Source organism: Candoia aspera, chromosome 10 (assembly GCF_035149785.1).
Source record: "Candoia aspera isolate rCanAsp1 chromosome 10, rCanAsp1.hap2, whole genome shotgun sequence".
Classification (NCBI taxonomy): Eukaryota; Metazoa; Chordata; class Lepidosauria; order Squamata; family Boidae; genus Candoia; species Candoia aspera.
The window spans coordinates 18,207,131-18,219,897 of NC_086162.1; the positions used below are offsets into that span (position 1 = coordinate 18,207,131).

At 44.2% G+C, this 12,767-nt stretch overlaps 1 protein-coding gene across 2 annotated transcripts; it reads left to right on the forward strand.

Annotated features, from left to right (window-relative positions):
- Nucleotides 1-278: 278 nt before the first annotated feature.
- On the forward strand, nt 279-12,102 carry ETV2 (ETS variant transcription factor 2). Of its 2 annotated transcripts, none has more exons than XM_063312353.1 (8): nt 279-375; nt 2,651-2,728; nt 3,906-4,082; nt 4,765-4,845; nt 7,885-8,052; nt 9,522-9,683; nt 10,345-10,463; nt 11,132-12,102. In XM_063312353.1, the coding sequence occupies exons 2-8, from the start codon at nt 2,653-2,655 to the stop codon at nt 11,315-11,317; spliced, it is 969 nt and encodes a 322-aa protein (XP_063168423.1). In that variant the 5' UTR covers nt 279-375; nt 2,651-2,652; the 3' UTR covers nt 11,318-12,102. The 2 variants fall into 2 exon arrangements, with proteins under 2 accessions (XP_063168423.1, XP_063168424.1); XM_063312354.1 differs by having other exon boundaries at nt 4,822-4,845.
- Nucleotides 12,103-12,767: the final 665 nt, after the last annotated feature.

The following is a 12,767-nucleotide window of genomic DNA, read 5'->3' on the forward strand; positions in this document are numbered from 1 at the left end:
CTTACATACACACTGGCTGGGCCGACATGGAAAATCCCTCTGCCTCCCCCTGCCAAAAAACGTAGAAAAGGTCACGAAACTTGCTTCTTCATTCAACCAATGGGAGCAAAGAAGTATAGGGATATGAATACAGAGGGGAAAAAGAGGGGGGGGGAGTGGTAGAGACCCCTGGCAAGGGATAAGCACTGGGCAATACTTTTACAAGCAAAGCAGAAGGATCCACTTGGCCAGAGATACTTCAAGGTATAAATGTTCTTCTCCCAATTTCACAGTCCAAGGAGAAGAAGATAGGCTGTGCCACTCAATCGTTGGAATTTGTTTGCCCTCAAGAAATTTTCCCAGGCCAGCCATCCCGTAAGCGATCCCTGCAAAGTGGTGAGTAAAATCAAAGATGGGGGCAAGGACTGTATGGGAGTGATGTGTCTACATGTGTGTATGAAACTTTAATGCAAAAATATGTTCTTTGCATGCAACCAGCTTCAGGCTAAATATCTAGTATCTGCAGTCAGATACACGATAAAACCTTCTATCTAATTCAGCCTTTCTCAGCCAGGATCCCAAAGAAATGTTGAGATGGCAAACTTCTGGAACAACTAGCTATCATGGCCAAAGGAATTCCGGGAGCCGCCAACATTTTTGGATGACGCCAAGTTGGGGAAAGCTGATTCAGTTCATTCTCTTGACTAAGGGTTAGGTGGATCTCCCCATAATTCTCCTCAGTGCCACCTACGGTTTGATTCTGTCCTGGCTTTAACCACTGAATTTAGTTACTGAATTAACTCATTTTCTGGAAGGGCCCAGACTTGCAAACTGTCCAAGTTGGCTGTGTTGGTACAATACACAAAATCCAAGTTAAAATTCACCAAAGTTAGTGTGTTGTAGAAATATAGCCACTAGGCCTTCAACAGACCTGGTTGTTTTGCCTTAACCTAGTCATTAAGAAAACAACAAACCCTTCTTAACTGCCCACTCAAAGCAAGGAATAATAACTAGGGAACAAGTGAACACAATATGCAGAGTCCAACTATAAATTAGCTGATGTAGCAATATTCTCTGCCTTTGAATCCAATATATTAATCTGGTAAATTATGGCGTGTCAATTTTCATAATGGTGGTAGCCAAAGCTAAGGAGGAACGTAAAAGACACAGGGCATTCAACTTGGAGATATTAAATACTTCTTTCAAAAGGAGGTACAATAATTTAAATATTTTTTAAAAATTGCAGCCTTGTATTACAATTCATCCATTCCAAATCTTCTTTATAATCTCTTATTCTATAAGTTGACTCTTTGATTTTAGCACTGGAAGAGCAAACCAAGACAGAATAGAAGAAATTTTTGCTTTTTAAATAAATCCCTTCCTTATTTGGATTAAAGAGAAAAAAAAATCTGTTTTAGGTGAAGGGAGTGTTCTCAAGTGCTTATGTCTGAACCCTGAACTGGATTAGAAGCTCCTTTAGATCAGCCTCCCCCAGAAAATGAGATATGATGCTTCAGCCCAATTCCATGTCCTGGTCAAACTGGAATTGAAATCTTATTCCCAGCCACAGGAGAGGGTCCCTCTGAAAGCTGCCTGGGAGGCACAGAGGAAACCATCTGACCCGTGGAGAAGGTCTCTGAATCCTCTGGCCAGGTCATCCAAGGCAGGCTCCCCCCACCCCCACTAATGGGAGGGCTGGTCCCAGTAGGAGCAGTTTGGCCCTGGAAAATGTTACTTAATGAAGCAACAAGAGAAAGAACGTTAATCAGATCCAGAGTTGGAAGGGTGCTGGTCAATCCGAGCCTGTGCTTGATGATAGCAATCTGGAGATGGAAGGTTTACATTGTGCTTTTAAAAATATTGTCTAATTGTTTTAGAAATCTAACAATTTATATTTGTGTGTGTGTGTATGAATTTTTCATTCACACACACACACATATATAAGAACCTTCAATATTTCATTAATTAGTTTTATATAACTGAATATCATATATATGTACGTGTGTACAAATCTACATCTATATACAGATAAAAGATTTTATATCTATCCGTCTGATAAGAATTGTCAATATTTATTAGTTTTACATAACTGAATATCACATATGTGTGTTTGTGTGTGCATTAGATAAGAATTGTCAATATTTCATTGGTTTTATATAACTGAACATCTTTTATCATTTTTAAAAAAACAGGTCACTATTAAAATCCAGTTAGTATATAAAGAACAATGGCAATAATTGGCACAGTGTAAATCATAAAGTAAGACAGAGAATTACAGTAATGTCTGTCCACCATGAAAGACTTGATTATTTAACAGATCATTGAAAGTTAGACAACGACAACCTTATGTTAAGAGAAACCCACATTTTGGATGTGGTCCAATAATCTTATAGAATTATAAATAATTGAAACATGAGAAGGCAGGCAGGAATGTTTGCTTATTTTTTTCAGAAATGAAGCTGGGAGGCAGATGGGGTCTTTAGTCCTGGTTCCAGGGTTGCGGGGGGCAGGCTTAGTCATGACCATCCCAGCCTGAGAGATGGAAATGGGCAGTTCAGCTGCTCTTCTGGCATCGCCTATGCAAAGTGGGCAGTGCAAGTACAGTTAAAGCAGGGCAGGTCCTGCAGGAAGTGAGGTGGGGATGATATTTGTCTCTGTCTGTGGGTTGCAGAGATGGATGCTTGGCAACAGAGCTGGAGGGATACCCCTGTGCAGATGGTACCTGGTGGAGCAGAGACTGAAGGCCCAGGTAAGGGATGCTCTTATTTGTTCCTGGCTTGTAGGAAAATGAAGCAACAACTTTGTCTCGGTCTTCCTTTTGATAAGTTAACTGCCAGCTGTTTTGGACGGCCCACTAAGTTGGCCTTGGCAAGTTTCTGCATCTCTAATTTGAACAAAGGAAGCATGCGCAGCATTTCTTCTGGAATTCTGGAATAGGAGGAGGAAGGAGTATTAGGTATGTTCACCACCTTGAGTTATTTATAAAAAAAATAATAATAAAGGCGGGATAAAAAAAAAAAACAATTCTTGCCAACCCCTTTACCTGATGTGGCCACTTGTGAGTACATGCGCAACTGGGAAGCATGGGGTGACATGCAGATGCTCCACTCTGGGTCATATGACCAGGAGGGACGAAGGAGGAGGGCTTAGAAGGGAACAGGCATCAACCTTCAGAGCAGCTGTCCAACTGGCTCTTTTCTAGGGTTGCAATGGGGAATTTTTTCTCTAAAGCTCTCAGCCTGATTTGGCCCATTTAAAAACTTTGTTTTGTCTTTGGCTGCCTTCTTCCCACCCCAGATTTGGACTCCTACTGTACCCTTTTTGGAAAGTTACCATGACGATAAAAGATGGACAGTGCGGATAGAGTCCTGACTCTTTTATCAAATTTCCATCTGGCTGGAAAGAGTAGGAAAAGGTAGAAATTCCCTAGAGTTGAGCTCAGCTGCTGGTGATTACATGGGCACATCCATGGGATTCTTTTGGCAACAAGATGGAAAAGGATTTTTCATGCCTTCTTCAGAGGTGGTGGTTTGTTTGTTTGTTTGTTTGTTTGAAACCTGAGATTTTCTGGTGGTCTCCCATCCCAAGAATAACCAGGTCTGGCTCTGCTTAGATTTTTTTTTTTTGAGATCTGCCGAGGTTGCCAGATGCTGGAATTTGCTGTGAAATCAGCTTCAAAGAAATAAATAAGAAAATTATTTCACTTTGTATCCTGCATGAATAATCAGGCCACAATGCAGAGACAGCAATGAGCTGGAGCTATTTCAGCCCACCAGATACAGCTTCCAAGCTAACTTACACGCCTCCAGTGATGAGTCTGGGTACAAATTGGAAGAACCCTGGCTGCTAAAAAAAGGCAAATAGGGCTTCCTAATAGTAAAAGAATAGGAATGCCTCTTACTCTTTCTCTCTTTACACCCCCAAAGATTTTATGGAAGACTACAGGAAGATTTTCCAAGATGATATCAGTGACCTTGATTCCTGGTTTCTGCCAGAAAATGAAATGGAGCAGCAGCTACCAAGCTGGGCCGGTGGAAGTTATCTGGCTGAACTGGAAGGGTTTGACAAGGCAATGCCATTCCATGAATCCTTTGGCTTAAAAGGTAAATACTGGAGCATCCTGGACAGTCGAGGAAAATGGGAGGCAGCATAGCTTTGCCACCTCAAATTATTTATCCCAACTGGTTGGTCCTTCCTTCCTTCCTTCCTTCCTTCCTTCCTTCCTTCCTTCCTTCCTTCCTTCCTTCCTTCCTTCCTTCCTTCCTTCCTTTTCTATCCCACCTTTATCATCTTTATAAATAACTCAAGGTGGCGAACATACCAAATGCTCCTTCCTCCTTCTATTTTCTCCACAACAACAACCCTGTGAGGTGAGTTGGGCTGAGAGAGAGTGACTGGCCCAAGGTCACCCAGCCAGCTTTCATGCCTAAGGTGGGACTAGAGCTCTCAGTCTCCTGGTTTCTAGCCCACTGCCTTAACCACTAGACCAAACTGGCTCTTTATAAGAATTCCTTTATAAGAATTCCTCCTTCGCTTTAAGAGGGTGTATGAATTTGCCTTTTTCCTCTTCCCTTTCCATCCCTCCTTCCTTTTCTGAGGTCACCTTTACAGCTATGAAATTGCAAGCAGGAAATGCTTTATTTTGAATGGATCATCGATCAACAACCTTGGGTGTCACTTTGGCTGTAGAGCAGAGTTATAAACAATAAATGTACCAGCCCAAACAGCCACCACTGTCACTACAAGAATAAACATTAATGGAATATCGTCTCCTTTCTCTTTGAGGCTTTCCGGAGTACACCAAGACCATCGTGGAACTCAAACAGGTTTCTTCTGATTCAGATTACAGGGAACAGTATCACAGTGGTGAGTTTTCATTGATACATGGAAGGAGAGAGATTGAGAATGCTTGTGGCTTTCCCCCAATCTGGTGCTTTCTGGAAGTGTTGGGCTTCAACTCTCATAATCCCCAGTACCTTGTTTGATGGGAAATGAGGATTAACAGGTTGATTCAAACTTCAATATTTGGGATGTTTAAAGCAAAACAGATGCTCAGTTTTGACTCAGTGTTCTGTAGCTTCTAATTTTATGTGGCGATTTATACTGTTTTGGCTGTGGTTCTTGATATTTATCCTTGCTTAAAGCTTAATAGTGATTTTTAGTCATTTAGATAGCATATTCATCCATTTATTAATGATGCAGCTGAAAATTATAACCCCCTTGATGTTTTTTAGAGCACCCCATTTCCTCATTTGTGCTTTATTCTTTCATTTTCTTGATCTGTTTTCTATTTTGCATTTGTGTCTATGTGTTTTCTCTAAAAACTTAAAGAATCAAAATGAAACAAACAAAATGTTGAGTGAAGGCTTCTTTTTTAATTTCTTCTGTTAATTCGTCCATTGCATAAGCTTAATGAGTACAAAAGAGTGAAGAATAAAAATACAAAAGGCAGACTAAAAAAATAGAACAAAGTAAAAATGTTGCAATGGAGAATTTGATGACACAATCTCCCCTTTCCTTCTTTTTCCCCAACCAGTTACCACCACTTAAATATTTATGCTATGCTTTTAATATTTTATATTAAATATTGGGCATGCTGGCTTATATCCGTTGAAGTCATTTCATCTGTTGTTTTTAATTAGTCTCTTGACTTTTTTCCTAGAAGCCAGGTTACAGATATCTAAATCTGCCTGGCTGTGTAATGTGACTTATATAGCAGAACCTTTCTTGCTTAAATTTGGTTAAATTTCTATTATGAATATATACCAATGTTTCTCAACCTTGTCAGCTTTAAGATGTGTGGACTTCAACTCCTAGAATTCCCCAGCCAGCATGGCTGGCTGGGGAATTCTGGGAGTTGAAGTCCACACATCTTAAAGCTGACAAGGTTGAGAAACACTGATATATACTGTCAGCTTTGCCATTGCTGCGCATTCACCAAAGAGGAAAGATTTCTTTAGATTCATCAGTATACTTTTCCATGAATCATTTTGGAAATGGATACAGCTAGGAAAGAACACCTACGTGCATCTGTTTAAAGGGAGGTGGGATGGCTGTGTTACAAGTCCTTATTGGTATTTCCTGTCCAGCACATGAAAGTGGAGCTGGCTTGGCTAGATGGCTAAGCGCCTGAGAGCGCTCTCTGCAGAAGAACCATGGCGTGTGCGTGTGTGCTGGTGTGACTAGCAAAACAACTCCCCCCCCCCATTTATTCCCTTTTAAAAACATCCTATGCATTTCCATTTGAAATGAGCTAAATTGATAATGGCTTTGCACTAAGACAGGGCAGGAAACAACAGAACAGCACAATGAAAATTGCTTCTCAGTTTCAACTGACACAACCAGGAGTTAAAGCAACAAGGGGAAGTGAAGGTTTAAAAACTTAGCCGAAATGTTGTAAGGCTGCCGGTTATCAACCTTCCCCAAAAGCGATTCACTTTAAAAGGGCTAGACTACAACTCCCATGGTTCTCAGCCAGCACAACTCCCTGGAGATTGTCTCCCATCTATCTATCTATCTATCTATCTGAAATATGGATGAGTTGTAGGTGAAATATTAAAAACTACTGGAACTACAGGAATACTGTAGTATTTGCCAAAAAGTAGGTACAGTATAAAAGGCAATTTTCATTATACGTGGATGAGAATCCTTTTGAAGTTTCCCAGACAAGGCATTGATTAAAAGCCACCAATCTCATTTATCAGAGAATCAGAGAATTGTAGAGCTGGAGCAGGCTACAAGGATCATCTAGTCCAACCTTCTGCAGTGTGCAGGAGAACCAGTTAAACCATCCATGAGAGATGATAGTCTAGCCTCTTCTTAGAAACTTCCAGAGATGGACAACCCCTAGCCTCGATAGACCGTTCCTCGGTTGTACAGATCTTACCATCACAAAGCTTTTCCTTCTAATTAAAATTTTCCTTACATTTGGAGGGGGTGGGTGAGAGGGTGGCTGGCCCCCCTAAGCCCAAACTGAACAAACTACAGCTTGGAGCGTTACGCACATTCCACCATTGTTCATAACCCTGGCTTATGGCTGCGTGCAGTGTGTGAATCCAGGCAACTGTGACTAAGACAAGCCCTAGTTAAGCAAATGAGAACCTGTTTGGTGTAGTGGTGAAGGCACCAGGCTAGAAACTGGGAGACTGTGAGTTCTAGTCCCGCCTTAGGCACAAAGCCAGCTGGGTGACCTTGGGCAAGTCACTCTCTCTCAGCCCTAGGAAGGAGGCAATGGCAAACCACTTCTGAGAAACCTTGCCAAGAAAACTGCAGGGCCTAGTCCAGGCAGTCTCCGAGAATCGAACACGATTGAACGGATTAAAAAAATTAAGTTGTGGACCAACTGTGGCCACCTTCTAACTGAAGTCCCCTGTTTTCTCACTGCGTAGAGGGCAGAGGGAATGGCCTTGAAGTTGTAATGGGCTGTGAGAATAACCCTGAGAGACTGGAGGAAGAGCCGCTGCCAAGGCAACAGTCAGAGAGGAGCAGCTTGAGCCCGAGCCAAGAAAACAGCAAGAGAAAACATCTCAGATCAGCCCCTCTCTAGTTCACAGAAGCTGTTCCAAAGTAGCCTTGACCTATATGGCATTGGTTTCTCAGTCTGGTCTACCTTGCTGGGCTGGCACACTGATTCTGTTTCTTCCTCATCCCCACCTGTACCCCAACATCCATTTAGGAGAGAGGTGGGAAGACCCTGAATTCCTTCAGTGTCTTTTGACGCTTAGTACCAGAAGCTGTCCATCCGGAAGCATCCTCCCTCTGAGACTAGTGCCTGAGGCCTTTTGTAACCTGAAATTCTTGCCACCCCGAGGCACTTAAGGTTGTAGGCAGAAATAAGGGGAGGAAAATGGAGGACTACCGGTCTCCCATGATTCTGCTGACACATGGGCCTTGAATCCCCTGCAGCTTCAATAATGGCCCTCCAACAAGACAGCATCCCCCACAGCCTAGAGGGCTCCCCCTGCCTCCCACCAGCTCCTCAGCCTTGGCTTGCCCTGTATCCTGACTCTCCTGGAGAACAGATATCTTCAGCTCAGCTTCCTCCTGGAGATCAGCAAGAACAGCAGAAGGAAGGTAAAATCTCCAGTTTGGTTGACTCTGTATAATTCCTGTCCTGCAAGCTACCCTCCAAGTTCCTGAAAGTTTTTTTTCCCCCTCTGCAACCGCGGCTTTTTGTTTTTCTAACTCATTCTCAAAACGCTTTAGAATTTTCCTTAGTGGTGCTTCTGAGCTTGCATTATCACCACTAGGTAGTAAGGGGGCTGGTCGTTTTTTTAAAACATGATTTTGTGTGTGCACACGTGTGTGTTTCTTTCACATCCTAACCCAAAAATGCTGCCATTAAATCCCAGAAATTTCTCATGGCCTTTTTTTGAAGAAGCCAGGGAAGCTGCTGATCGCAGGATCTTACTCTAGTGCAGTGTTCCTCAGCCTCAGCAACTTTAAGATGTATGGACTTCAGCTCCTAGAATTCCCCAGCCAGGAGTGGAAGATCCCTTACCCATCCCTTGGCCAATTCATCACTAAAGCAAACGCAAGAATCCTGTATCTCCCCATAAAGACTTATCCTTTGAAAAAGCAAAGCAAAGCAAAAGCAACTCCTTTTCCATCAAACTGAATGTGAATGATGAAAACCAACAGCATAACACTAGTTTTGAGTAGGACATCCTGCTCTCAACATTGCGCTCAATGTGTTTAATCTTAAACCCAGATTAAGAAAGCACAGTTGGTGTATTTACATAACATTCTGTGCCTCAACAACTGGACTGCATGATAGCCTAATGTGGTGGCTGAATTCACCCAAGATCCAACAATGAGCTCTGAACCCAAGTTCCCCACCCCATGTTAACCTAGTGTTCAGTGTGAATTTAGTGCGGATTAGGCCAACCCAGTTCCTGGATGATTAGCAGAAGCAAAGGTTTCTGATTTCTAATTAGCATGCTACATATCCAGGAGAATTTGAGAGTCTGATTCTAGTACCAATCACCAAATTCCTGTCCCAAGAATGTGTGCACAGACAGCCTTATTCTTCAACGTGCATCCAAGTCATTGGTTTAAAGCTAGACTTGGTCTCTGGATTCCACCCAATAATTAAAATGCATCCCACAATCCTGTTCAACCCTTAGCTCTTCGCCTTTTCCCCAAGCCAACAGGGGACACTGGGACTTTTTGCACACAAAGCATGTCCTGTACCGCAGAACGACAGCCCTTCCCCACAAAAGAGACTCACCTGTGGTGTGCATAATTCACTCATGTTCTATGACCCCCCAATATAATCTCAACCTACAATGAATGAGGGTATGTGAATCCATGTTTTGACTTTGTACAATAACCCTGAACCATAAACCAACCAACCAAGCATGTGCTAGGTTCAAACAAGCTTAGATGCATTAACCCAGTCAAGGGACTGGGTTAAGGGGATTATGTGAATGCATGCAGTGTGTGGCTCTTGTCCACCCCTTCTGTAAGGTTTTGATCTGGCAGGGCTCACTAGCTTTCATGCTCACTTCCCTGATATGTTCATCCATTATTGTTGCCTCTAGAACATTGGACTGAGACCCTCAGCCTTGACCCGGGCAGCCAATCCAGCACCTTGGACAGCGATTCTTGTCAATGCGATTCACCCGTCAGGAGCCAGAGAAAAAGAGAATGTAGAGACAAGGCTGATAGCAGGACCACCAATCCTTTACCTAGAGATCGGGCAGGTAGTGTTGACTGGGGAACATGGGTTGGGGGACATCCGAAACCCGCAATGTGCTGACAATAAACTCAAAGTCTTAAAGGGTCTGGCAATTCATGGCTTTTCAACTTGCCTGCCCAATCATTAAGATCAAATGCAGAGAATCCTTTTTTTTCTCCCATCAGTCACGTGGCCTGACAGGTATGATGTGGCTTCTTGGTGGTGACTGGGAAATGTCCTATATTTGGGAATCTGCCACTCTGTTCCTCTGGCTCTTGCATATCTGTAAATGGCATCCTGCTTTGACAGGGGCTTTGGCACGCAGAGATGTAGGGAGAAAAAAAATGCTTGAAAGTGGTTGGTAGGGCTTGGAAGTGCTACCTGTTGAGTAATTTGGGGGTGGGTGGGGAGTCGGTTGCAACAGAATCCTTTGCAGCATTTATATATTGTAAACTGTTTGGAATTGTTTCCAGAAAAACGTATGAATCATTTAAGCAGCCCATCTTTTTTCAAGCTTCTGCAGGAAAGGGTGACTCTCCTTTAAGTGGCATATCCTTAGGCAGACTTATTTTTTTCGGGTTGCAAGGATAGCTGAGAGGTGATGTGCTCCGGCGAGCCCACAGCAGTTTCCAAATCACTTTGCAAGGGTGCACACCTCTCCTGCTCACCCCCCGTTTTCCTAGCAGGGGCTGGACCCATTCAACTGTGGCGCTTCCTGCTGGAGCTCCTCCAAGATGGCTCCTGCCAAGCCTTCATCCGCTGGACAGGGAACGACTGGGAGTTCAAGCTCTGTGACCCACATGAGGTGAGGCCCCCCTCGCTCTCCCGTCATTATACAAGCCAAGGTCCCCATTCACTCACCCTTTCTGGCAACAAGTCTCTTGGGAATAAACAAACTGGGATTTGGATGGGGACATTCTCTTCAGGACGACAGTTTCGCGTTTGATTGTTAAATCAAGCGGCCAGTCCTTATGAATGCGCAGAGGAGAAAAGAAAGCCGAGCAAATGCATGCATCACAGTGGGCTTGGTTGTGGCTTATTCAACAAATCATGGCTTAGCATTAGGGCGTATAAATAGCCACCCTAGGGCTGAACTTGGTCCCTGAGCACCCCAACCACCCCATCGAAGACCGGCAGAAGTTTCCTGCCCTCTTTAAACAAACTGCACTGTGACTTTAACAGACTCTATCGCCTCTAAAACTCCATCCTAAACCCAGGAGAGAAACATCCTGGCCCCATCCACAATGGCCCTTCCCCTCCCCCAATCGCCAACACTGTCTGTTTTAGCTGGAGGTGCTGCCCTAGCTGCGATAGGCCAAGGCAACGCAGCACGTGGGTATCGTCTGGGCACAACAGCCACCACCAGCTACGCTTGAGTAAGAACTTGGGATAAAATGGGCTTCTGGTTATCAGTGCCAATGGACCGCCCGCTCATCTCCCCCCACCGCCCCCCCTCTTCTCCTTTCCTGCTAGGTGGCCAGGCGCTGGGGCAAGCGCAAGAACAAGCCCCGCATGACGTACGAGAAACTGAGCCGGGGGCTGCGCTATTACTATCACAAGAACATCATTCACAAGACTAGCGGCCAGCGCTACGTCTACCGCTTTGTCTGCGACATCCAGGGTCTCTTGGCTGAACTGGGTAAGAAGCTGCAGGTTTAGCCTGCCGCTGTCTTAAAAGGAACCTTCACTCCTTACCCACCAAAACTCAGAAGAGCTCAGGAGAGAAAGCAGGACCGGCTCCCCGGTAGAAGAGTTCTGCCTCCTTTAAGCTAGCTCTAAAACAAGGATGTGAGAAGTGCTGGCTGCGGGCTTCACGGGGGGCCCAGACCCTCTCCAGATTGGGCAGGGCAAAACTAGTGGGTTTTTTTGGGGGGGGGGGGATTCTTTTTGTGGGGTGGATAGGTAAAAATAATCCTGAAAAAAAAAGGGTCCTGACCCTAGCTTCAGAGCAGGCAGGCAGGCAGGCAGGCGGCCAATCACACCGGCCAAAGCAACAGGATCACAAACAAGAAGTTTGGCCGATGAACGTATGGCTGATTCTTCTCTCGATTCAAGCAGAGAACGGCAAGAGCTGGCAGGATTTGATCAGCATCAACTGTCTCGATTCTCATAGACATTTTGGGGAGGGAGGACTACCATTCTTAAGGTTATCTGCTCGATGGCCTCAACTCTTTTGAACTCCCTTCTGTCTGGCCCCTTCCCAATTACTTTTAAGCAGGCCTTAAATACGTTTCAATCTGTGCCTTCAGGGAAGATGATGAGCTGGCTCTTGAGACGGTCACCGCTGTTTTTTAAAGGGCGTAATCACTGTATATTGGTCTCAGTCAGGAATCTTTGTATGGAGTAGCTGGAAAATGCAGACTTTGTTTTTATTATACTGATTGTAAACTATGTTAATTCTGAAAGCTGGCATATGAAACCTGAAATAAACTAAAAAACCATCATGTTCTTATATTGTTATGTCTACCCAAAGCCAAAAGGTTTGCTTTGGCCAACCACAACGTAACTAAGTTAATCCATTGAGCAAAGGTAGGATCTGAAGCTTTTATGGATTCAGAAGCAGCCACAGTTCTATGTTGTACGCATTCTACTTTCCCTGGCTTCTTAGGAAGCTGTGCTCGCAGACTGAGCCAGCTTTGCAATCTCACATGGAGACAGATTAGTCATCCTCCAGAGATGGCGAAACTGCACTTCCCATCAGCCTATCCGATGGTGAAGGATGCTGGGAGTCGCAGCTTAAAGGAGAAGGCTATCATATCCCAGCATCATCAGACGTGGCCTTTTTTTGAAAGAAAGCATCTGCTTACTAGCATTTTGCATAGCGTACAGGTAGTCCTTGACTTATGACCACAATTGGGACTGGAACTTCTGTTGCTAAACAATGCAGTTGTTAAGTGAGCCGTGCCCAATTTTACCACCTTTTTTGCCGGGGCCATTAAACAAATCACCGTGGTCATTACGTGAATCTGGCTTCCCCCACTGACTTTGCTTATTGGAAGCCCCCTGGGAAGGTCGCAAATGATGATTACGTGACCCCAGGACACTGCAACCATTGTAAATATGGGTTGTCAAGCGCCCAAATGTTGATCACGGGACTGCAGGGACGCTG